The following is a 25,933-nucleotide window of genomic DNA, read 5'->3' on the forward strand; positions in this document are numbered from 1 at the left end:
TGTTATACACACCGCGAGGCATCATTATAGGGCTTCCAGACGGCTGCTTTGCTGCTGGTGACATTTGGAGTCTTTAAACTCCTCTGAGTGTGCCAGTAAAGAGATGCAGGTGCCCAAAAGTTTCCACCTCACGGGTCCTGTCGGCCTTGCCAGGAGTGGTCAGGGTGGCACAGAGGTCAGCGCCGGCTCCCAGCCTCCACAAGGCCCCAGCACAATCAGGTGTGTCGTTTCCCTTGAAGATGGTCGCCCACTCCTGTGAGGAAGTGCTGCCTGCCAGCCTTTCCAGGGAAGCGGCATCCGTCTTCCTCTGGCATGAAAGATCGACTCTAATTGGCTGCTGGGGCATCCCAGCCATCTAATGATGCCAGCCGAGTGCGGCCCTTTCCTGTCACCGTCTCCCAGTTCCCCCGTCAACTCCAGCTCTGTTAACACAAACAGCCAGTTTACAAGCCCAGGAAGTGTTCGGTGATTATAATAATTGGCAGAGGAGGAGAGAGAAGACATCCTGACTTGAGGAATAAAGCAGCCTGGTTTTGAAGTCCATGGGACACCAGAAGTCTGAATGACCACATTTGAACAACCTCTAAGGAAGAGTGTGTAATGCCCCAGAACGATTTGAAAGAAGAAAGAGAACAGAGAAAACCATCTCTAATCCATAAAACGTTAGCTGTTCATCTTTAAAAAACATGCATGCGAGAGACTTATCTCCAGCTGTGTCCAATTGATAAGATCAGCTATACAAAGCATTGTTTTTCTTTTGTTAATCAAGGCGAGCTCTGGTTTTTCTTTCAAGCATCTCCAGTGCAGGATTTTTTTTCTTCTGATTTTTCAAGAAGAGGGTGTTTTTTCTTTTTCTTTATACTTTTTTTCTTTCTTTTTCAAAAGGAGAAGTTGGTGAGAGCTGCTGAGTTTGGGCTTTTTTATTGCTTGCCTTTTTGTGGTTCAAGAAGCACTGCCACAGCATCCTGTGGGCATTAAAAAAGATAAAGCGGTGTGACACCCCACCCCCCCAACCTCATCTCTCCTCCCCCAAAGAGGAGCGTTTCCCAACGTGGGTTCCTCAGAACGCAAATCCCATGTGACGCTTTTGAAAAACAAAACTTCATGGTCTAAATAGGTTTGAGGGATGCAGCATAAGCTACTACTTAGATATCCGCAGCATCCGTTACCATAGTAAGTCCTGCAGTGAGGGGTCTCGTTTACCTTTGTTTAAAACAGTCTCTTTTGATCACTTTACTCCTCCTGGCAGAATACCAATAAATACAGAAGACGGTTTGACAAGCGCTAGTCTGTTCTCCTCTGTACCTAGAGTTGTCCTACTGGGGTGGGGTCAGAGAGATGGGACCTTTATTGCCATCCCAGAAATTTCCCAGCCTCCCAGCCTGTGGACCAAACAAACTTCCCTTGCCAGCCTGACAACACCTGAGTGGTAGCCTCACCACTGATTGGGAGCAGCTCTGCTACATGGGATGAGATACCGGACATTTTTAACTCATGCTTGGGGACCAAGGCAAGGCGTGTGCAGGCCAGTAGCTGGAAGGTGTGTGTGTTGGGGGAGATGCAGGAGGCGTGATTGAAGGTCAGTTGAAGGCGGAGCCTATAGCTTTCTAGATATTGTGCTGAAGAGTTTGGGTTTGTGTTAGGGAGCCCGCTCTGTAGCACACCAGGTCCTCATTATAAACCCACCAAGACAGCCCACCTGGGACCCTCTGGTAGAGGAAGGATCCAAACTGAGGTCTCTTCTTGGGACCCACAGGGGTGGCTATGGTCCCGAGTCCATCAAGTTGGCTCAGAGGGATAGAGGAGGGACATTTTCTGATCTCATCTTTGTCTTTTTCCAGGGTGGAGGGTGGAACTCCCTTTCTGGGGGAGAAGTGTGGTCCTGTGTAATGTTTTGTGGCGGGCTATAAGTTGAGAATAACTTAGTTCCTAAAAAGTAGTGCAGCGATTAACTTTTCAAGTGTGATAGGATCTACATAGTTGACCTAAATTCCAATCAGAACAGGGTCCCTGCTTCTTTGCGACCAGCCACACACACGTTCACAATGCCACCTTGGCCGTAATGATGCCAGGTTCCTACCTGACCCCAATACTCCTTTAATATCCCTGCTTTTTCTTCCTGTAGGAGCTCGTGGGCGAAGTTTTCAGAGAAACGCTCAGCGAGGAGGAAGAGGAAGACTTTCGGTTAGAAGGTATTGGAGTTCATTGTTTTCTTCCCAAAGGCAGTGAGGTGGGGAAGGGCCATCTGGTCTACCTCATGCCCCAAGTACCCTCCAGAAAACCGGCAGACCAGGTGGAGGAGGACAGGACTCTGACTCTCGGTGGGGGTGGGCTGGGAGTAGGTGGGGTGAGAAGCAGGAGGGAAGTGTAGCATCTCGTAGGTCCACTCCGGGAGTGGATTCAGACCACCCAGGCTCACATCCTGGCCCTGCTCCGTGTTAGCCGTGGGGTCTTGAACAGGTTGTTTGACCTCAGCTTCCCCGTTGGGGGTGAGCATAGTGACCACTCATAGGCCCCTCAAGCAGAGTTAGGTATGTAGTGAGCACTGCATGAAGTAGCCCTTGTGTTTCTCTGCTTGTGTCACTCACCTGGAGCACGGATATGCACACACACACGAGCACCCCCAGCCCCTCCCCGCTCTCCTCTGTAGCTCTCACTCCTTTCTCTCTTCAAGGAGAAGCACTGCATTGTAGAAAGAATTAGGACACTCGAGCAGAGGGCCGGCCAGCCACTGGCATGCTGATTTTACTTTGGGAAGCCATGTACCCTTTCGGAGCCCAAGTTTCCATGTTTGTAGAATGGGAACGAGGGCCTTTTCCTGCCTGATTCCCTGAGTTGGTGAAAGGACCGGATGGGATCGGAAAGCATTTGCTGAAAGGGATAGCATTTCCCTTTTTTACTCTGAATCAGAGGAGAGCATCACCGAACTGGGGCAGCCTTATGACAGTAAAGCCCTCTCTGCTGGGACCAGGACAGGCAGCTGTTAGGAGAGCTGGGGGCCCAGGGGTCTCTGGGGGGAATCTAGGCCTTGGAGGGCTTGTAGGGTCTTGACAGGAGAGGAGACTGTGCCGGGAGGTTCTGGAGCAGAGCCTGGGCCAGACCTGAGGACTGTGGCCACGTGGAGCCTGAGAGCTGTGATAAATGTAGAATCCCTGGCTCCACCCAGGCTACTGAATCCACTCTGCCCTGCAATAGGCTCCCCAGATAACTTGTATGCTCATTGTACTTTGAGAAGCGCTATTTTGAGAGATTCATTCAGTAGCCCGGGAGCTGGAGGCTGGCTGGAGACCCAGATATCTCTCAGACTTTGCTTAAATTTGAGCAGGTCCTGAAGAGAAGGGGAACAGACAGCTCTGCCCAGGCTCTGGGGTGTTTCCCTTGAGCATGTTTGCCTGTGGATCTGGTGGCTACACTCAGGGATTCAGTGGCTTTGATTCTCATTGTGCCCTGGGCTCCCCCGAGCCTCAGCTATTATCCTCAGCTCCATGGAAAGACGCTGGGGCTTGGTACCTAGAGTAGATCTGGACAGTCAGGTAAAGGTCTGCAGGATGTAGGGTCTGGAGGCTGAGGTGACCCCAGACATTGATTACGTGGGCTTCAGCACTCATTCCATTTTCTATTCATTTGCTCATTCACCTGGTAACTTAGCAAGTTCATCCTCTTGTTCATTCATCCTTCCATCTATTCATCCTTCCATCTATTCCATCCACCACCTATTCACTATCTATCCAAGCACCCACCTGTCCACTCATCTATGTATCCATTCACCTACCCATCACTCACTCATCACCCACCCAATAATCCATGACCTACCCCATCCAGCACTCACCCATCCGTTTGTTGCTCCCCCTATCACCCAGCCATCACTGCCTATTCATTCATCTACATACTCTTTTGTAACCCATCCATCAGCTGGCCAGCCTTTATCTATCACCTAGCCACCCATAATCCATCCTCTGCCCATCTCTTCATCATCCATCACTCATTCCTTAACCCATTTAACCATCCTCCAGTTGCCATCCACCTATCTCACCATCTTGTCTATCTCTTCATCATTTATTGGGTCCCTGGTCACTACCCCAAATGAGGCACCTCTCTGGCCATGGAGGCTTAGTCTGAAAGCATGTAATTGATTTCACATGAGGCATCTTTCCCTGCAGACATGAAACGGCCTGCCCACAGAATCCACCTCTCCCTGCTTTGTTTGATCTCTCTGTGCAGAGCATGAGCCCTGTTGTAATGAAGTAGGAAGAGCACTTGGCCTAGGAGCCCATAGACCTGGCTCCCCTGCCAGCTGCTGCAGTGACTTGCTGTGGCTCTTGGCCAGGCCCCTCCCTCTTGGGGCCCCTTCGCCCTCTGTGACACGATGCGTGGGGATGTGGACTCTGTTGCTGCTCAGAGGACGTGGGCACCTTGCAGGAAGGATGAACTGCTGTGGGGTGGTACTTACAAACATTGGTTGACGGATGGGGGATAAATAGGAGGTGCCCGAGGGTCCCAGCTCCTGTCGGGGCAAAGTGCAGAGATTGGTGGCACTTGGTCTGTCCCTACGGCCCACCAGCTGCAGGTCGAGCTTTGAGGGCAGCCTGGGCACCTTGCCAATCACTCATGGTGTCCAGGCACATCAGTGCCACCACTGACGAGGGGAGGGGTTGGGAGCCACTAGCCTGACTCAGTTTCCCAACTGAGGGGTTAGATCAGGTTGCTGGTGGTCAAGTTTCCAGCCCTTTTCTTCAAACAAAAGCTTACACAGAAGCACAAAAGGTAAGACAGACCAGGTTGCCAAGAGATGCGGTGTGTTATATTCAGTATGTTATCTTTTATGTAAAAAACAGTACCAGACAATACTCTGTATTTCCTTGTATATATGAATGTATACCACTTATGTATGTATACTGTTGTGTAGCTAGAGGTCTAGACGGACAGAAACAGTAGTTCCTTCTGGACAGGGGAGGAAGAGACTAAAATTGGAAAGCGTGGTCAGAGGATTGTAGTATTAACTGTAATTCACGTTTTAAGTTTTACAAGAAGAATGTGATCATATATTCCTTTGAAATGAAAGACTAATAACAGAATTAAAAAGTGAAAATAGTGTAAATAAAGCAGTAGGGTGGGACTGCTCTGGGCCTGCCTGTGGGGCCCCTGAGACTCCTTGGAGGTGATGCTGGCCCCAGTGACCGTCTGTGGTTCTCCGGCCACCGTTGGCGCCAGGTCCGAGGCGCCCCCTCCCGCCCCAGGATGAAGGACATGGCTGTGGACGGCAGGCCACCCCATGGCTAGGCCTGGTGAGAGTAGCTCTGCCGAGTCTGGCCACGGAGAAGCGTCCACCTGGCCTGGAGCTGGGGCTGCGGGCATCCCTCTGTGCCTCGGGCCAAGGGAGAGCAAGCTGAATCCTGAATCTCTTCTTTGTCTTCCTGTCGGCCAAGTTCATTGCCTCTTGGCTGGCTGGAGGGCTGTTAAGGGAAAAAAAGGCCATCTGAGGCGTGAAGATAAAAAGAAGTCTTTTAGCCATCCCAGGAGAGGATGGCTTTAGCTCCTGCGTTGTTATGTAAAGCCGGCCCTAATCCAGCGTCTTAACTGCCTTAACTGGCCAGCTGGGAGCTCACGGGATGGGAGATTAAGGCTGGGCTTGGAGCTAGGGCTGGGGCTGTGAGCTCCTTTTGAACTGTGCAGAGAACAAAGTAAGCATGAAAAGTCCCGCGCTCCAGAGCTGGCCGGGTGTGGAGGGCGGGACCTGCGGCTTGGGAGCTGGGGGGGTGGCGGGGTGGCCAGAGGGACCTTCCTCTGCTGACCCAGCAGGGCGCTGAGGACTGGGGAGGGTCATCCCACACTTCACTCCAGTGCCCACCGACGTCCCCACCTCCCCAGTTGGGCAGGATGACAGGTGGTGGCAGCCTGTGGCTTGTGGCCCGAGGTGGACATTGGTGTCAGGCATCCGGGAAGCCCTGTGTCTGGGGGTGTCCTCCCGACCCAGCAAAGACTGAAGTACTGTTCCCGTCAGGAGGGAGAGACCTGGTCGCAGGCCCCTTCTCTCCAGCGTCTTAGCTCTCTCCCGCCTCTCACCCGCAGCCTCTGCCCTCTGAGTGTCAGTATCGTGGCTGTTTCTTGTCTGTTGACCTCTTTGCTTGGAGGGGACAGCGGGCAGAGTGCAACTAGCTTGGCATCTTCCATAGAAAGTTGACTCCACAGAACCCAGTCCTGCCTGCATTAAGGACCAAAAGCCCCTGAGTCAAGCGGCCCTTCCCACGGGGGCCAGGCCCTCCCTCCAGGCTCCCAGGGCTGCTGCCAGGCAGGCCTCCATTTGGCCCAAGCCGGGTTTCGCCTGGCAGAGTCCGTGGGGTCTCTGCTTCCCTGGCCGTGGTCCTGCCGAGCAGAGCAGTGGTGTTGGGACTGAGACCCGGACGGCTGAGCAGCCCCACTGTGAGTCCAGAGCCTGTCCCAGTCTGCATGGCTCGAACGTTGTCTTCCTGCAACCCCATCGGAGTGCATGAGAGGCACCCTTCTCCCTTGATTCTGAAGTCAGACCCCAGATCCAGCCTGGCTTTACCACCACTCACTGTGTGACCTTGGGAGAGTCACTTAACTTCTCTGTGCTTCCGTTTCTTGTTGGGGGCAGTCATAGTATTCCTTCCTCAGAGTTCCTGTGCAGATGGTGAGGTTATATAAGCCCCGAGAACAGCCCTGGTTCAGAGTATGCCCGTGTCTGTGAGCTGTGCTGACTCTTGTCTCGTGGGTTCCTCTTTCTTGAGGGGGAGCCAACTGGTGTTTGTAATTATTTACTAGTCCAGATCAAAGAAGGCCTATTTTCAAAGCTTCTTTAATCCTATTAGACTCTCTGAGCGTCTCCTATCACTCTCAGTGTGCAGCATAGCCTGGCATGCCATAAGTGCTCAATAAATACAGATCTTCCTTGACTTACGATGGGGTTACGCCCCAATAAACCCATTGTAAGTTGAAAATACCGTTAGTCGAAAGTGCATTGCGTACAGCTCACCTACCGAACGTCATAGCTTAGCCTTGCCCACTTTACATTAGCCTACACTTGGGCAAAATCATCTAACACAAAACCTATTTATAATCAAGTCTTGAATAGCTCCTGTCCTTTATTGAATACTGTACTGGAAGTGAAAGACAGAATGGCTGTCTGGGTACAGAATGGTTGTACGTGTATGGATTACTGACCCTTGTGATCGTGTGGCTGACTGGGACCTGGGACCCACTGCTGCTGCCCAGCATCACAAGAGGGGTCGTACTGCGCGTATCGCCGGCGCGGGAAAGGATCCAGCTTTGAAATGCAGAATACAGTTTCTACTGATTGTGTATCATTTTTGCACCATTGTAAAGTTGAAAAATCGTCAGTGGAGGACGTCATGACTGTGCTCACAAGAAGAGTGAAGCCAACACCATGAAGTCACTGGAGGCAGGTCCCCAGGCAGGCCCCATGTGCCCCCCTCCAGTCCATCCAGGCTCCCAGGCATGAGATGTCAACCATTCACAGAGCAGAGGAGCCCTTGGGAGGCCGTTAGTCCCCTTCCTTTGTGGCAAGAAATCTGAGGCCCAGAGAGGGGATGTGACCTGTCCAAGGTCACACAGCAGACTGAGGACAGTCTCTTCCTCACTCAGCAAGTATTTACTGAGTACCTGCTGCAGGTGTGGGGCCTTGCTGGGCTCTGGGTTCGAGCCACCCACGAGGTCGGCAGACCTTGCTGTCAGGGTGTCGACGTGGAGGAGGCAGGGTAGTGGATAAATAAGCCAGGGAGTGAGCACACAAGGCTCTGGGAGTGGCGCTCAGGGAAGACGTGACACCCAGGGAAGGGTGGAGTGTGACAGGCCTCTCTGAGGAGGTGACATTTCGGTGGACATGCAGGTACCAGGAACGAGCCGCCACGGGAGGATGTGAAGGGTGAGCCTAACCCCAGATGGGAGGAACGTGGGGTTTAGGGGAGCACAGAGGGGAGGCCCATGTGGCAGCAGGAGACCTGGGGGATGAGCATGGGGCCACGGGCTTGGGTTTCACGCTGCTTTTGGAGAGAAACTGTGGGAAAGTTTGAGGTAGGAGAGTGTCAGATTCTGACTTCCATTTTCACCAGTTAATTGTGGCTCCTGGGAAGGTTGGGTCATTCCGAGGAAGGAAGGAAGCAATGAAAACAGGAGGTGATTGCGATAGTGCAGGGGAGAGGTGATAGCCTTGGCCTAGCCTGGGGCTGAGGGGCTGGAGAGAAGTGGATGGGTGTGGGGGAGAGGGGGGAGGGCTGGGAGACAGGAGGTGGACGGTCGGGGGCGGGGGAAAGAAAGGGATCCCGGGCACACCTTAGAGTTTTGGCCTAAGGAACTAAGGAAATGTTGCTGGTACTTCTGCGGTGGAGGTATTGGCAGGTGACCGTCAAGGCTTTCGTTTCTGGATATGTCAGTTTCAAGATGCCTGTTTGACAGGCAGGTAGGGATGCTGAGTAGACAGTTGGACACCGAGTCTAGAGTTCAGGGATCATTTGGGGAAAAGAGAGAGAGAGACAGAGAGACGGAGAGAGAGAGGGAGAGAGTGAAGACTTCTCAGGAAGTGGTCACAGATAGCTCCATGGGAGTCCTGGGCGACGCTTGTCAATTGGTGGGGCTGGCCGGTGGTTCCCATAAGTCTGGGAGGAAGGGGAGTTCACTGCAGAGCAGCAGGGACCCCCAGACAGAGGGGGCAGGCAGGCCACACCCCGCTGGCTTCTCTCCCTCAGTTCAGAGCCTGTCCTGCCGGTGAGTGTCAGTCGCCCAGACTCCACTCCAGTGCAGTCCCCCCAGAAGCCCGGGCTTCAGCCGCGACAGCAGTTTCTCTCAAGTCTGTTCTTCATAAAAGCTCAGCTTGAACAGTGGAAATTCTGACTGGTGTCAGATACCGAGGAGGCTTTCATAGTTTCAAGTAGCTCGGGGTTAGATTTTAAAAGTTGAATTTCATCACATGTTTTAACTTGGGCGGGGATGGGGGAGAGTGGAAGGGACATGATATTTTTAGCCCAAAGAAGGCTTTTTTCCCTTTCCCTCTCCCTCTCCCGGCGTTTCCCCCTCCTTCCCCCAACAGATGTTTCGTCTCAATCCTATTCAAACCTCAAAGCAGAGTGGCCATCAACCTTATGCTCTGATGAGAAAAAAAGGCCAGAATGCTATTTGTTGGGAAGGGTTTTTTTTTTCCCCCCCTTTCTTCTTTCCCCTCAGTCACAACTGGCCCTTAAATAAAATCTACTTACAGAAAAATGTAACCTGGGGAAGCAGGAGTGAGGAGAAAAAAACCCAGGAAGGGGTAGACACCTGCTGGTGGAAACTGCCAGAAACCAGCTTCGAGAGTATTGCACTGGGTCAATTATATGTTGTTGTTGGTTTTGTTTTTCCTGAAAAGCAAGGGCTCCAAGTGATGGAGAGTTAAGTCAGGATTCTTTGGGTTCTTTTGGATACACAACCCAAACGCACTTAAGATCTGCCTCATGAAATTGAAAAACTCTGGAGTAGATCTTGCCTAAGAAGGGCTGGTTGGATCCAGGAGCTCAAACCATGTCATCAAAACACACACACATACACACACGTAGTTCATCCTCTCTCCCTCCATCATCTCTCCCTCTGCCCTCTGTTAGTCTCTCCCACTAAGGTGGCTAAGATGACTACCCTGATCTGGGTGCTCACATCCTACAAGCTGAGCTATCGCAGGTGAAAGAGAGCTCCCAAGTCCATTATTTCTTGCAGAAGTTTGATTCTTACTTTACTGGACAAAGTAGGTATAGAGTTTGTGGGACCCAAGCTTATCCAGTTTGGTGGGGTCTTCTTTAAGAAAAAGAAGACATGCTTCTCTTTCGTAACTATGAACCAGTTATATACAAATGTATGTATTTATATATTACTGTTTACAATATATTTCCCACTAAACCTAAATAAGTATATCCCCAACTCACCCTCCCCTTAGCGTGATTCCAGAAATGCTCGTGTTCACTCCAATACCATGTGACACAAGGGGACGTGTGGGAAGTCAGAATGGGAAGAAACAGTGTTCTTAACCGATTGAGGATAAAATATCTAATTTTGAAAGTGCCACAAAACCAACCAAACAACCAATGTCAACACATTCCAACTTGGAAGAGGCCCGTGCAAGCGAGAGGCCCAGAAGCTCTAGCTTCCTTAGCTCCACGATGAACTGTCCTTTGCCACTGAGCTAAGTCACAGGGCCATCAGGATGAAATAAGCTGGTCGGGTCTGGGCGCTGGGCGCAACCCCGGAAGCTCGGAGTGGGATCAGCCCCTGGTAAACCAGATGGATTGAGATGGGGGAGGGTGGCCCCCTAGAGAAAACCCAGATGCTATTATCAGAAGGGGAGAATGGTTGTGGGACAGGCAGGAACAGGTGTTCACTATTGTTGGGTGACAGAATGGAGAGAACAGTGGCTGGGGAGGCAGGAAACTGGGATTTTAGTTTTCTGTTCCTACACCGTCTGCGTTCACATCCTGATTGTGCTGCTTCCTGTTGTTTCATTTTGATGATGATGACGATGAGACACTTCTACGTAGGGTGACAGGCACCGTAATGTATGTTGGAGGTGCAGCAGGAGCATTCGGTCAAATGAATAATGATAATGAGAGTATAAGCGGGGATCACTGAGCAGGGAAATCTAACCTAGCCCCCTGAGGGCATGAGGGCATTTCTTCTCAGAGGTAGGGACGTTTACAGTGAAGACCTGAAAGGTGGACAGGAGTTGGAGAGACAGAAAGAGTGTGCTCTTGGTGGGGAAAAGCAGCTCGGTGGAGAGATGGGGCTGAGAGACAGCAGCGGGGAAACGGCTCAATCAAGTTTGCTTTTTACACTTCGTTCCCTCTTGTAAAATGCAAACGGTAACACACCCCGCATGGTGCTATTAAGAGGACCTAATGGAATAACGTGTGCACCCACTAACGTTACCAGCTTCCACGTACAGCCCGCTGCCGTGTGCAGGGACAAATAGATTTGCGTATCTCTAGACCCTCGTTCCCCGAGGAGAGCCTCACGCAGATAATGCAAGAAACCATTTGGCCTGGAATGCACATATGATATCTTTCTCTTTTTACTGGCAGTAGATTTACCCTCCTAATTATATTTGGCATAGGCTAATATTAAAATTCATCTGCATTCCCTCTAACAGCTGCTTTCGGAGGGTTGGGGAGTCAGAAACATCCTGGCAAGCCACCCTGAGCCTAAAATATTTGTGGCAGATAATCTGCCTGTGGACAATTGAGAAAGGCCTGTGGCTACGTTAAGGCCAGGGTCCAAGCTCTGGCTTGTGTTAAATCTTAGTTACATTGTATCAACTGAGAAGAACTTGCCAGGTAACCAGGCTAAGAGAGGTGTGCACCTGGCATTTCAGCGTTAGTAATTTCTGGTCTTTGGTGGGGCTGATTTAATCATACATGTTTCAAATTTGTCTCTTCTTCCAAAGTTTAATATCAACCAGGCCTTTCTGGATTGTGTTAAAATAAGCTGGCATTGGCTGATATCATCCAGGGTTTGGATTTTAGCCGACATCTGGGATTCAGGAACAGACCTACCCCCTTTAAACCACCCCCTTTCCCATGCCAGTTCACAGTCTCAATCACACCAGATTCATGGTGTTTGTTATGCAGCCTGCCTTCCGTCTACCTGTGGGCGGGGTTTACTGCAGTGGACCTCGCTGGAATGGAATATCTGCTCTGTGCACGTACGGGACGTGCTAGGCACTGTGGGCAGCCCAGGAGGCAGCAGCTAGCAGAGCCAGCTCTCTCGAGAAACTTGCATTCTGCCTGCGTGGATGTGACCGGCTCCCGTGAAGCCATCAGGAGATCCCAGATAGGACTGCAGACTGAATGCGTTTAGACAGCCCTCTGCTAGCAACAAATGCACCTGTACAAATTGGAAAAAGGGGCCCCTCCTCCAGACATCTTTCTGCCATCTGTCCGAAAACGGTCACAAGCAATACACAAATCTAGGATGTCCGGCATATGAACAGCACCCCCTAGAGTTGTACCGTGCACAGCCGGCTTCTCAGAGCCGGTCTCCCAATGACCCCAAATGACCCTGCCCCCAAGGCCAGGGGGGGAAGAACCCTGGGGCACTCCTCCTGCTCAGGAGGGTGGGGCCTCAGGAGGCTGGATCTGTTTCATTTCACAGCCCTTCTTCTTCTCATGCTTGGGCGGCGCCAGCTGTCAACAGCTCAGGCTGGGTGGGCTATGCCGTCCTGCTCCCTGGGTCACTGCTAAACAGTCCCGAGAAAGTGACCGTGGCTCTCCCAGCGTGAAGTCCCACATAAGCCTCAGATGCCTCCCATTAGGTCCCTGGGTGGGTGTCAGGGACCCATGATCAGAGTTGCGCCCATTCCGGCATTTCCTACGGCATTTCCTACTCTCCGCGGTGCTCAAGCACTCTCCTCTTTCTCTCTCTCTTCCGCCCCACCCCCACCCCCTTTTTTTAAACTGGGGGAGGGGAGAGGGAAGAGACTGTCTTTGATCTCAGCGGAGGAAAAAAGTCTGTTCTGTTCAGGCTTTTGGCTAACACAACAAACAGTGTTTAAAATTTAACTTTGCTTAATTAATTAGTAATTCTGTTTAATGCTGTCTGATCTCCCTCCAAAAGGTATTTTGAAGCTTGAGAAGGGAACATCAAAGGGAGCCGGGTGAAGATGGTCAAGTAATGCATTTAATCTGGCAGTTGCTAGGGGTGGAGAGATGCCAGGTTGGGAGCTAATGTGGGACAGAGCCATCATCTGGTAAACACAGACGGCCGGCTGGCTCCTCGTGGCTGTGGCCGTGGTGAGAGGAGGGATAGGGAACAGCTTCCAAAGAGAAGGAGCTCCACACGCTGCCCCAGACTTGTTTGAGCTGAGACCTGGTTTTCAGAAAGCAGAGTTGACGTTTTCTTTCTTCCATGGCTACTGTGTATGGTTGGGCAGGTTGTGGACTGCACAAGGATTTCCAGTCAAGCAGGTGAGCAGCAGGCGAAGCCTGCACCCTGCCTATCAAGGATGTATCCTCGTAGGTGTGCAGAGCTGCACTTAACCTAAGGCACAGTCCACGTGCTTTACTGTAAAGGGCTGGGAAAGTACATGTTTTAGGCTTTGTGGGCATTAGAGTCTATGTTGCAGCTACTCAACTCTGCTTCACCATAGACAATGGATGTGAGTGTCTCTGTGTCCCAGTAAAACTTTATTTACAAAAACAGGCGGTGGGTTGGCTTGCCTCTCGGGCTGTAGTTTGCCAACCCCTGCTCTAGGTCACCAAGGGTGCTTCATAGGCAAGTGAAAGGCTTTGGTTCCTCCTCTCTCTGTCCCTTCCCTTCCTTTTTCTCCTACCCCTTGCACGGCTTTCCTTTCTGCTTTCAAATTAGCAGTGTTGTTACTGTTGCAATTGAAGAGTGATCAGAGCTCCCCTGAAACTATGGCCCGCAAAAGGTCACCTCTGGGGGCGGGGGGTGGGAAACCTGCTGGGCTGAACAGGAATAGGAGACAGGGATGCGCTTGGACTCTGGTGCTAAAACCCATCTTGACAAAAATATCTCCAGTTGATTGGACCCAGGCAGCCTGTGGCGAGCCCCATTCACCCTTCTCCCACCTGCCCATGTGCCCGAGGACGGATGCACGGAGGGAGGACAATTTGTTCTGCACAGGGGTGGCTGGGGCAGGTGGCGGGTTTTCGTTGTTTGGTTTCAGTGGGTTGTGTGGATGGAGAAGCAGGTCCCTGAGTCCCAGCCCAGGCCTCTGGCATTGGGTCTGCATGGCTTGCTGATTGGTTATCTGCCACCTCTTCTGGCCGCTGGGCAGGGGAGAGTGAAAGAGAGAGACTTTCTTTGGTGGGGACAAAGGGGCGCTGACTGTTCCTGACCCCCAGGCCCCAGGGCAGATGGCTTGCAGTCCTACTACCCGGCTGTACCTGTCCCCGTGCTGGGAAGCGGCCCCGGCTGGGTGTCCAGGTGGTTTTCTGAGCTAGGATGGGATGAGGGATCGGACCCCCCTGGTGAAGAAAGGACAAAGCCCTGGTCTTCGGAGAGGACATACGATGAGGATAAGGGATGGAGGGGGATGTCCCTCTCCTCCCTGGGAGAGGAGAAAGGAAGGCAGGAGGGGAGGACCTGAGGAAGGACCGGGCTGTTTGGGTGTCAGGGGGAGGGGTGGTCCGGAGAAGGAGAGAGCAGGGACAGAGGTTTCTTTTCTTTGGGTTTTATCAAGTGGAACTTGAAAAGCAACATTGAACCTGAAGGTGGTTTTCTGATAACTTCCCTTTGAACTTGAAGTTTGGTTTCGATAAGCCTGGCCGGCTTGCATCTCCAGCCAGGACCTCGGCAGAGGGAGGCAGCAGCTTTGAAGATGGAGCTGGCCTTTGTTTTTCTTTCTTCTTTTTCTTTTTCTTCTTCCCATGATGGTGGCAGCTCTGGCCCAGCAGTGCACTGATAGATTTGAGATGGAGGGATCAGGGCGGCGCAGGCCGTATGCTTGGCTGTCCTTGGGTCACCGGCCAGTCTCCCACCTGACTTCCCTGGGGCTCGGCGTCACACCAGAGCGGGACACCTCCTGGCCCTGGAGGTGTTTGCTTTGGAGGAGCAGGGAGGGCTGGACTTGGTTTCATCCACTACCCCAGGAGCGGTCAGCACCAGTGACCTTCCCCTTGCAACCACCCCAGTGATGGGGATGCCAAGCGCCCCCACCCCGGAGGAGCCAGATCTTTTAGGTTTATTCTCATTGGCCTCATTCTGTGAAACGACCAGGGAGGAGCCAGGGTCTGTGACTGAGACGGGATCTCTAGCCAGAGCCCCTGACAGCTCTAGGGAGTTGTTGCCTTGCTGCGGGGACGTGCAGAGCCGGGGGCTCCCTGCGTCCCACTGGGTGTGAAGAGAAGGACGGGGACACCCGGCGGCGGCTGCCTCAGCGCCCAGGCCCAGCCACGAGGGGAGCTGTGATGGGGCCGGGTCAGTCGCTGGCTGCCATGGCCTTCCTGTCCCCGCCTGTCTGGCCTGTGACTGGAGCATCCTTATCTTTATCTCCTTCCTCCCTGCCCTGCTCCCCACCCAGGCTGGTATGACGCTTTGTGTCTGTTTGTATCCCAAAGCCTCAGTTTAAAAAAAACTTAGCTGCCCACTTCATGATTCCTAAAAGATTAAATGTGTCGGGACATCATTCCCCAGACTGTGACTACTAATGGCTGGACCCCGTGTGCTGGCCCTGGCTGGGTCTTAGCCCTTTCAGTCGTAGCTCCTTGAATCCACACAGGAATCCTCTGGGGAGGGGACTGTTATCATCCGCATTCTACAGTTGAGGAAACTGAGATGTCTAGAGAAGTTATGTGACCTGCCCAGGGCCACACACAGTGTCGGGAGGGTCAGAACCCAAGCAGAGGCTAACCTCTCCCTGGGCTGGCCCAAGTCTCCTGAAGCCAGGAATGGCATGGAGCGGTCGAGAGCACGAGCCAGGTCGCTTGGGTTCAAATCCCAGCCCCGTCAATTAGTAGCAAAGCACTTAACCTCTCTGTGCCTCAGTTTTCCCATCTGGAAAGTGGAGCTGATAGCAGTCACTGCCTCACAGGGTTGCTGTGAGACCGAGGGAGTCGCTGAACAGTGTAGTCAGCACTGTGTGAGGTCACTGCCTCATCTTTATGCGCGGAGGCCACCAAGCTGTGCGGGGCCCCACGGGAAGTGCTTTGGATAACTGCTGGGCCCACAGGGCAGAAGTGAAGCAGGAGAGTTGGGGAACTTCCCCAGCAGCCACTCTTGGGTCCTGGTATGCAAGGGTGTGTGAGTGCGGTGTAAGGACAGGGGTGGGGGGGGGAGGCAAAGCCCCCCACCTAGTTTCCTGGCCTGGTGGCTGCATTTCTCCAGGCTCCTGACTTCCCAAGGAAGTCCACCCACGGTTGGGGCCACTGCCCAGTCATCTCAGCTCCTTACATGGCCCTCCTGGGCCACCCTGAGTCAGGCATAAGGGGACAGTTCCTCAGGTGGGAGCCAGGCTCCATTTGCTCCCCTGTAAAACAGGACAACAGAATCACTGCCCCAGGGCAGCTGAGGGAATCTGAAGAGAGGAGCTGTGAGGCTGGTTTGGAAAGCACATTTTTGAGCAAACTTGAGTCCCCTTTATCGGGCAGAGACAGAAGGGGCCGAAGGGGTCTTGTGGGACTTTCAAGATCCGAGGGAACTTCGTGGGCTGGGTCGTAGCTCAGAGACGATGGCTGCTCCCCTGCACTGTTCTCCTGGCACCGGTTAGGGGTATCCACGGGAAAATGGTGTCCACAGGCCCCGGGCTTTCATGCCCACCTTCCCACTGCTCCTGGGAGCACGCACAGGGACCATAGAACCCTCTGCTCAATACCTTTGGCAGAGGGAGGACCCTCTAGGTGAGCAGAGGCAGAATGAAAGGCCCAGGGCGAGCCGGCTCCTGAAGATACCATGGTGTGCCTGCCTGCGTGTCTGTGTGCGCGTGTGTGCTCGTGTATATGCCCTTCACCTACCCCAGTGAACTCCATTTCTATCACTCCCCATTTCTATCCCTCTTCCTGACCACCCACCAGTGCGCCCCATGCAGGTAGCATGCAGTGTGCCCAGGCAGGTGTCATCTTCGAGGACACCACAATGTCCTCCTGGAAGGCAGAGACTGCAGAAAGTGGCTGTGGTCCAGAGCTCCCCCTGGGGGCTCCAAAAGCACCTGTCTGCCTTCATTCACTTGCCCTTTGGCCCAGCGCTGCTCTGGGTGGCCTCAGGATGCTTACCTGGGCTGCAGAGAACAGAGGCCTGAGAGGCCCACTGGGGTGACCTGAGCAGCGGGCAGAGAGGCACCCTGGGAAGAGCGTCTCCCCTGGGGCAGCCCTGGGCATTAACGGGGCCAGAGGACAGAGCAGTTGGACTCCAGCAAACCGGCAGGGCAGAATGGGCCCCACGCCATGGTGAGGACATCCTCGGGACAAAGCCACAGGGAGCTGGTGGCCCCGCAGCCCGGCACCTGGGCTTGGGGGGCTCGGGACCCACCTCCTCATGCTTTCTCCCTCGCCTCTCCCTGCAGTGGCCCTGCCTCCCGAGAAGACGGACGGGCTGGCCAGTGGAGATGAGAAGAGGATGGACAAGACAGGCGAATCCTGCCCGGGCTCCAAGAAGCAGCTGAAATTCGAAGTAAGTTTCCTTTCCTGGTGCTGGGACCTGGATGGAGGTGTTTTCTTTTCTCGGTGCTGCTTTTCGAGGAGGGAAGCTGAGGCCCATCCAGATTTGAAGGCCCCCCCCCCCACTCCTGGGTGAATAGCCGCCCTCTGGGAGAGGTTTCTACTGCTACCTCTGGGGCCGCCCCAGCTCAGCTCAGGCCCTGGGGACTCACCTCTGCCCTCCCCTCTCAGCTTGGGGCCCCTCTCAACATGGAGTGGTGGCCAGAGGATGCCCCTGGGCTGTGGCCTGGTGGCCTGGGGGAAGGACAGGAGAATGAACGGGGGAGACGGCACCCTGGCCCTGGTGCTGCTGTTACTGCCTGGGTGACCACCCTCTTCTCTGGCCTCAGTTTCCTCATTGGTGAAAGAAATCTTTGCTTCTAGCTCCCAAGGCTGTTCTGGGGAGCATGTGGGGACTCTCGGGTGGGGTGTGGATGACCAGGAGACCTGGGGCAGGTCCCTGACTCTGTCTGGGACTCAGGTGGTCAACACCAAAGGGGACATGCACGCCCAGAGCCCACAGTCTGTCCTGCCTCCCCGAATGGAATATTAAGCTCCTTCTGTGTACCAAGCACAGGGCCAGGTGCTGAGAGCAAGACCTAGACCTGCCCTCAGGGAGCTTACCGGCTCCTCCCCGCCCTCCTTTTACCCTCACCTCCTTCCTCCTCTGTTTCCTTCATGAGATCACTAGGGCATAGCTCTGGGGCCAGCAGGTGGGGGACAGTTCCCAGCTCTGCCGCTGCCTCACTTGCGCCCCCCACCCCGTGAAATGGCGATATCTATCTTATTGGGATGTCGGAAGCACGCTGAGTTAAGGCAACTCAAGTGCTTAAAAGGGTGTTCAATTCAGAATGAGTACTTTCTTTCCTCCTTCCAACCAGTGTTGATTGACAACTGCGGGTACCAGGGAACCCGGCAGTGAACTGGACATGGTTCCTGCCCTCATGGAACACAGCATGGCAAGGGGGACAGATGAGTGACCCGGGCCCAGTAACTGCACAGTTGGTGACGTGATGGGGATCTGGGAGCATGGAGGGGAACAGGGAGGTCACCTAAGCGAGGCCGGAGGGCTGCGGGGTGATGGGCATTTTGGCAGTCCAGACACTCGGTGCAGTGCCCGGAGGAGGGAGCCGTGGCTGCAGGCAGAGGTCTATCTGAGCCTCTGGGCTTGGAGCATGGGTTGGGAGCAGTGATGCACGGGGGTAGCCTTTGGGCTGAGGAGGACACTTCTGGTGGAGGGAACAGCAGGGCAGAGTCCTGGAGGCTTGGCAGTGCCGGTGGGCTGTGCGGGACAGCCAGCTGCGTTGTGCAGGGAGTCGGGGGGGATGACGCAGGAGTGTGGGTGAGACAGGTCGCTGAGGGCCCTGGATGCGGGCGCTGAGGGGTCAGGCGGCATCTAGTTGAGGAGCTGTGTGTGCTAAGCTTCTTCCTGAGCTCCCCGACCCCGGGTCCCTGCAGGTCTTCTGGGGGTGCTCGGCAAAGCCAATGCCAAGCCCAGCGGCAGAGGGAAGGTGCAGATGTCTTCCCAGGAAGCCCAAGTGGGTCCGCTTCCAGAGTGGGGCCGGCTGTTGCCTGTGACTCATCCATGGTCCCAGAGGAAGACTCACCTGAGAGGGCCGGGGCTGGGGGGACAGGAAGGTGCACGTGACAGAGGTCACGGGACATGGGGGTAGTTACTTAACCCGTGTTTCTGAACTTCTAACCCGAGCTGTCTTTGGAGCCAAGTGGAGGGGCTGAGAGAGGGAAGCAGGTAAACACCGTGTGTGTGTGTGTGTGTGTGCGTGCGCGCGCGCGTAGGTGTGTGTGTGTGCGTGCATGTGCGTATGAATGTGTGTATGCACGTGTATGTGTATGTATGTGTGAGTATGTGTATGTACGCGTGGGAGTGTATATGCATACGTATATGTGTCCGTGTGTGTGTGCTCGCAAGCATGCACCCGTGTACAGGCATGTGTGTGGGCCGATTGCTGTGCTGCACGACGCAGTGCCTCAGAGAGCAGAGTGGGCACTTGGCAGGTATCAGACAGGCATGTCACAACTGAGGGAAGGCCGACTTTGAACTCAGCGTGGGCTGCCCAAGAACTGCTGGAGGGAGCCGGCTTGAGTTGTGGAAGCCAGGGGCAGGGATGCCGTGCTGGGGCTCACTCCCAGCAGCCTTGGGAGGCCGGGCACCTCCGCTCTCTGGGGGCTGAGCGTGTTCTCATGCAGAAGGAGAGGTGGGCCGAGGCAAGACGTGGAACCGGATGGTCTGGGGGTGTCGTTGCTTGTTTTCACAGAACTGTGGCTCTCAAAGGCCGTTTTTGGATTCTCTTTCCCCAAACGGCCATCCTTTCTGGATCTCTTTGTCTGGGGTTCCGCCGGCCCCCGCGTATGTGCCGCCAGTGACGGAGCCCCCGCTTCCCAGCTCCAAGTCCCTGTGGTTGGACACCTTGGGTTGTGGGAGTGATGATGATGACGTCATCACTATATTAATCATTCCAGCAAACACAATAGCAGCTACTACCATTAATTAGGCTTTTCTCTGTGCCAAGAGGCATATGCACTTGTTTCCAGTTCTCCTAAAGCCGACTGAGACAGGACTTGGGAGGTGATCCCAGGGGGTAGCAGGGAAGCAGGGGCGCCCGTGATGGGGGGTTGATGGGCGGGTCACGGGCAGCTCGGCTCTGTCCGCTGGGGCCCCTCGGAGAGCCACTCGGAATGCGCTCAGGTGTGTCCCCCGGCCTGGCCCCTCCCTTGTTCAGGTTGACTCCTTGGGGCTGCCTTCGGACAGGGAAGCCGGGCGCCTGAGGTGGGAGGTCGGGGACTGCCCACCGCAGCTACAGGGGAATGTGGAGGGGGCCGAGGGGACGTGGGACAGAGCAGTTAATGTTCCCAACGACCTTCTGAGGTCGATACCATCATTTTCCATAATTTATGTGAGGGGAAACTGAGGCCCAGAGAAGAGCAGGGCCGTGTCCAAGGTCACGCAGCTGCAGAGGGCCAAGCCCGGGCTGGCACCTGGGGCAGACTCTTTAACTCTTAATGCCCCTCCTGTCCTACCTTCCAGGTCAGGTGGCCACCCTGGGAGTCCCGTCACGGCTCCCTGAGTCACCCCTGCATCTTCCAGTAGCGTCTAGCCCTGGGTCCAAGTGCATTCTTCTTGAGGCCACAGAGCCTCCTCCCAGAGCCCGCCTTGTGTGTCCTTGGCCTTTGAAGACCCAGAGACTGTCTGCACCCGGCAGGCACCTCTCCCCAGACCCACGCTCCCCTGCCCGGCTTGGCCTCTCTCCCGGGCCCGTCACGTCTTGGTCATCACGCTCTTTTTTTTTTTTTTAAATAAATGTATATATTTATTTAATAAATTTATTATTTTTTTAAAATTTTTTGGCTGAATTGGGTCTTCGTTGCTGTGCGCGGCCTTTTCTCTGGTTGCGGCGAGTGGGGGCTACTCTTCGTTGTGGTGCGTGGGCTTCTCATTGCAGTGGCTTCTCTTGTTGCGGAGCACGGGCTCAGGCGCGCGGCCTTCAGTAGTTATGGCGCGCGGGCTTCAGTAGTTACGGCGCGCGGGCTTCAGTAGTTACGGCGCGCGGGCTTCAGTAGTTGTGGCACGTGGGCTCAGTAGTTGTGGCTTGCGGGCTTCAGTAGTTGTGGCGTGTGGGCTCAGTAGTCATCACGCTCTTCTTCACACAGAGTCTGGGGAGGACAGGGGGAGGTGGCAGCCCCATGACGTGGCCTATGGGTGTTCCAGCCTCCGCGTGCTCAACCACGTTCGTCTGTTGTCTGTTTGTGTCCAGGAGCTGCAGTGTGACGTGTCTGTGGAGGAGGACAGCCGGCAGGAGTGGACTTTCACTCTGTACGACTTTGACAACAATGGCAAGGTCACCCGTGAGGTGAGTGCACCCGCCTGGCCTCCCGCCAGGCCATGCCCTCGGGCGCAGGCCCATGATGAGCCCGCCACTGCTGTCCCTTCCCCTTCTCCTAAGGGTAGGTGGGGAGGGCAGGAGCGAGGCTGCTGGGAGCTTCATGGAGACCTGTGAATGGGGAGGGGAAGGGCTGCCGGGCTGCTCTTGGCCGAGGCACCATTCCTGCTGCAGAAGGGGCAAGAGGCAGGCGCTGAGCCCAGGCCTCCCTAGAGGAGGACCCTGGGCCCCAACAGAGTCCTGTCCTGCCTCCTTCTCTCTCTGGTCGTGGAGCTCTGAGATCACCTCAGGCCACTTCCCACCTCGGCCAGTCTGCCCAGGAGCTGGGGTGGGCTGGACAGACAGAGGCCAGGCAGTGCCTACCCCCACTGATGCAGGAACGAGCAGCCGCAAGGGCCCGGCCAGCAGCTCAGTTCACAGGCCCGTTCCTCCTCCCCCTCCCCTCCGCCTACATGCCTGTGTCTCTCTCTCCCTCAAATCTCAAATCTCCCCACATCTCTTTCCTCCCTCGGTTTCTCGCGCCCTCTCTACATACCTGAGTCTGCGCATGGCGCACCTGCTGTGTGCATCTCCTATGTACTGGGTGCACAGTGGGCAACAGCACAGACGCAGTTTCTAGCCGTGTAGCTCCAACAGTCCGCTGAGGGGAGCAGAGCCCGAACAGTCACAGGGTCATCGTAAGCTGTGACGTGTTCAGTGATGGAAATAAACGGAGCGGTATGAGCGACATGGGCAGGAGTGTCCAGGGAAGCCTCTTGGAGGAGGTGACGTGGGCGCTGAGCTGGGCAGAGCCCTGGGCCGGGGAGAGTGAGAGCGCTCAGGGCATTCAAGGAACCAGAGGAGACTGGTGCGGTGGCTGCTTATCCAGAGAGACAGGGCTGCAGCCGGGAGCCGGCAGGACAGCCCACGCAGGGCTTCTCAGGCTCCAGCCAGCATCCTGACTTTGATTCCAGGTGTTAAGGGAAGCCAGGGCAGGGCTGGTTTAAGCTGGCAAGTGATCTGATCTGAATTATTGCTGACTGTTGCTGCCTCTCTTATGCCTGGGTCTTGGTATCATCCCTTCTGCCTCCTTATTGCCTCTTCTGTCCTGTTTCTCTCTGACATCCTCTCCCTCCCCAGGAGGCCCTGGTGTTCAGGTGCGCTACCTGTAACAGATCTGCATAGAGAGAGGTCTGAGATGAGCATGGCTGGCTCCACGTCCACCTCTCGCCCAGCACGTGAGGGCCTCAGGGTGTTCCCAGGGAGAATTGAAGCTTTGCTCTCTTATCTCCCTGTCCCAGTTCAGGGCTCAGTATTTTCTTCTCTGTAGATAGTGCAGGAAAAGCTGCCAGAGGGGAGACCTGGGTGAAAAAAGCCCACCTCTTCCTCAGGCCGTGGTTTAGGGGTTGTTAGAACAGGTTGGAGGAAGAAGCTGTGAGTGAATTTTAATCATTCAGGACTCTTTGGGGCATCAGTGACAGAATCCCAGCACAAACTACAGTAAGAAAAAAAAAAAGAGGACTATATTGGCTCATGTAACTGAAACTTCAGTCCATGGGCACTGACTTCAGGCATGGCTGGATCCAGAGGCTCAAGGTCTTCAGGACTAGCTGTTCTTCAAGGTTCTCTTTCCTCTGTGTTCCTTTATTATCAGGCCTGCTCTCCCCTTGGCAGTAGCGAGATAACAGCTGATAGTTTCAGTCTATATCCCATGCTCTTTGCAACCTTCCCAAATTCAGAATGTCAACTGGAGTTGCAGAACCGAATCTGACTGGCTTTGATTGAGTCACATGTCTGCTCCTGAACCAGTCATTTTTGCCATAAGTTTGTGATGCTTTTAATGGCCAACTCTGGGTCGATGTGCTCATTCTGGAGTCAGGGGAAAGTTATTTGACCCGTGAGTCACATAGACTGAAAATGGGGCGGGGTGGATTTGGCTTACAAAATAAAATCAAGGTGCTGTTATTAGGGGAAGAGAGAATGGATTCTAGGGAGGCAAAGCCCCCAGAGGGACCTGGGTGTTTGGGAAGCAGTGGAGACCCTTCCTGGTTTGGGACTCTGGGGAGATGAGGGATGGTTTAGGTGAGACCCCCAAGTGCCCTCCAGCTGTGATGCTTTTTGTTGGGGGTTATTGTTTTTCCATAGCGAGGAGCCCCTGTTTCCCACCCCCCTGCCCCCACCTGTTAGGGAATGGAGTCATTATCTTCACAGGGGAACACATTACAGGCTTGAAGCCTGCGTAACAGAACTGAACTGGGGTGGCAATAGGGGGCAGCCAGGCTGGGCTTCTCAGAGGTGTGGTGGCCTCTCCCCTCTTCTAACGCGTGCAGTGGCCCAGACGACTCAGCCTCTGGTAGCTGTCCTCTTCCTTTCTAGCTCAGAAGAGGCCGAGGGAGCCTCAGGAGCTGACTGTAAAAGGGTTTGCCCCCCACCTCGGAGACCTTACAGAAACCTTGCAGGCAGACACTGCATTCTGCTTTCCTTTACCCCTTGCTAACAAGATGAATAGAAAGGAAGTGAGGCTTTCCAAGGAGGGTGCCCCAGCTCGGCCCCTGGGGTGAGCCTTCACTGGTTTCTTTCTCCTGCCCAGCAGCAAGGAGGTTGGCTTCCAGTCCAGGGAAGACCCAGCCTGGTGTTTCTTTGGGTCTATTTTTAGCCCCAAAGCCACTCCTCAAATCTGGCTATAAATACGGTTCCCCTCCACACCCTCTGACCATCAGCATGCATGTTCCTGTGTGCTGGGGCAGACGCGCTCCCGCCTCCCTGCAACCACAGCCTACAGCTTCCCAACTCGGAAGAAAGAACCTGTTCATCCTTCAGGTGTTCACTTGTACAGTATTTACAGGCACCTACCCCTCTCCGTTCCGGACCCTGTGCGGTCAACAGGGCTGATTTTCCAGCTGGGATAGACAAAGCACACATGTTCCTAGACCCCGAATCAGCTGGAACCCTCGGGGATCACACACCAGGGCCCCAGGCCTGGTATATGATGCTTAGGTGGTGACGTTGGTGGACCTCACTTTCCTCGCCTGTAAAATAATGACACCTCCTTCACAGGCTTCCTAAGATGATGAGAAAGAGTGGGCAGTCATGGTGGTGCAGAGCAGCTCAAGGGAAAGAGAAGGGGGAAGAGGGGTCCTCTGTGGGCCTTGCCAGAAGAGCTGGGATCCCCAGGGAGCCAGCAAGTGAGTAGCTGGAACCCAAGTCTCAGACTGGCAGCCCCACCGTCCCAGGCTAGCCCTCAGATGTTCTGGCCCAGCACAGGCAACAAAAGCAAAAATAGATGAATTGGACTACATCAAAATTAAAAACTTCTGTGCATCAAAGGACACAATCAGCAGAGTGAAAGGCAACCTATGGAATAGGAGAAAATATCTGCAAATCATGTGTCTGAGAAGGGATTATTGTCTAGAATATATAAAGAGCTCCTACAACTCAACAACAAAACAAACAACTCGATTAAAAAATGGGCAAAGACTAACTAGATATTTCTCCAAAAAAGATACACAGATAGGCAATAAGCACATGAAAAGATGCTCAACATCACTAATTATCGGGGAAATGCAGATCAAAACCACAATGAGATAGTACCTCACACTGTCAGAATGGCTGTTATCAAAAGGACAAAAAAATAACGAGTGCTGGTGAGGAGGTGGAGAAAACAGAACCCTTGCACACTGTTGATGGGTTTATAAATTTGTTCAACCACTATGGAAAATAGTACAGAGGTTCCTCAAAAAATTAAATATAGAATTACCATCTGACCCAGAAATTCCACTTCTGGGAGTATACCCCAAGGACGTGAAAGCAGATTCTTTAAGACATACTTATACAGCCATGTTCATAGCAGCATTATTCACAATAGCCAAAAGGTGGAAGCAACCCAAGTGTCCACTGATGGGTGAATGGATAGGCAAAATGTGACCTATCCATATGATGGAATATTATTTAGCCTTAAAAAGGAAGGAAATTCTGGCACATGCTACAACATGGGTGAACCTTGAGGGCATTACGCTACGTGAAAGAAGCAGTTACAAAAAGACAAATACTGTATGATTCCTAGAGGTTATCGATGAGGTTCCTAGAGGTAGTCAAATTCATAGAGACAGAAATAAAATGGGGGCTGCCTGTGGCTGGGGGCAGAGGGGAATGAGTTGAAAAAAATTACCTAGTTGCCAGTATCAAAGATTCTGAAGACTTAACAAGAGATTCTGGGTTTCTGGCTTCTCTGGAATGACCCTCAGCCTGCACCGCCACATTACAAGTCAGTTGAGCTGGGCGGCTGCCACCTCCTGTGGGTGGGAACAGTACCCCAGTTGGCCCCAGCATTCCTGGTCATCCATCCACCTACCTGCGTGGCCATGGCAGTGCTTGGTGTCACCTCTGCCCAAGGGCTTATGGGTGAGGGGGCAAAAGGGGGCTGAGTCTGTCTGTGTTCATGAAGAGTCTCTGGGCAGATAATCGACCATCTGTGAGCCTGACCTATAGAGGGGAAATACCTTTTCCAGAGTTTTCCAACATCATTCAAAGCAGGAACCCTCCCCTCAGACCAAGGACCTTAGCAGATGGCCGGAACAAAGGGAGACCTAGTGAGGGGAACCTGCTTCCCCCTCTGTCACCCAATCAGGATTGGAGAGCACTGTTCTGGTTAAGGGGGTAACTGAGGCCCAGAGAGAAGATGAGATTTGGTCAAGTTCTCACAGAATAGTTTATCTTTGTAGACGCATCCACTTTTCCATTTTTCATGCAGGAGGTGCTCATCAGACCAGAGGTAGATGCTGTTGACGCCCACGCCCACAGTATCTGAGGCCCTCCTCCAAGGTTACCTGTTAGTACCCAGCATGAGAGCTTTCTCTGGTGCCTGGGAGATGGCTTACGCGTTCAGTACAGCCTGGAAGTCTGGGGGATGTA

General features: G+C 53.8%; 1 protein-coding gene across 2 annotated transcripts in view; it reads left to right on the forward strand.

Moving 5' to 3' along the window:
* The window catches only part of NKD1 (NKD inhibitor of WNT signaling pathway 1), an 88,142-nt gene that overhangs the window by 54,383 nt on the left and 7,826 nt on the right, over positions 1–25,933 (forward strand). For both annotated transcript variants that reach the window (XR_004034423.3, XM_030833003.3), the window contains exons 4-6: positions 2,126–2,192; positions 17,012–17,118; positions 20,918–21,013. Coding sequence is in view for 1 of the 2 variants with exons in the window: in XM_030833003.3 (XP_030688863.1) it covers positions 2,126–2,192; positions 17,012–17,118; positions 20,918–21,013 (270 nt within the window). In the remaining variant the exon portion in view is untranslated. The remainder of the gene's footprint in view (positions 1–2,125; positions 2,193–17,011; positions 17,119–20,917; positions 21,014–25,933) is intronic.

Source organism: Globicephala melas, chromosome 19 (assembly GCF_963455315.2).
Source record: "Globicephala melas chromosome 19, mGloMel1.2, whole genome shotgun sequence".
In the NCBI taxonomy this organism is placed as follows: Eukaryota; Metazoa; Chordata; class Mammalia; order Artiodactyla; family Delphinidae; genus Globicephala; species Globicephala melas.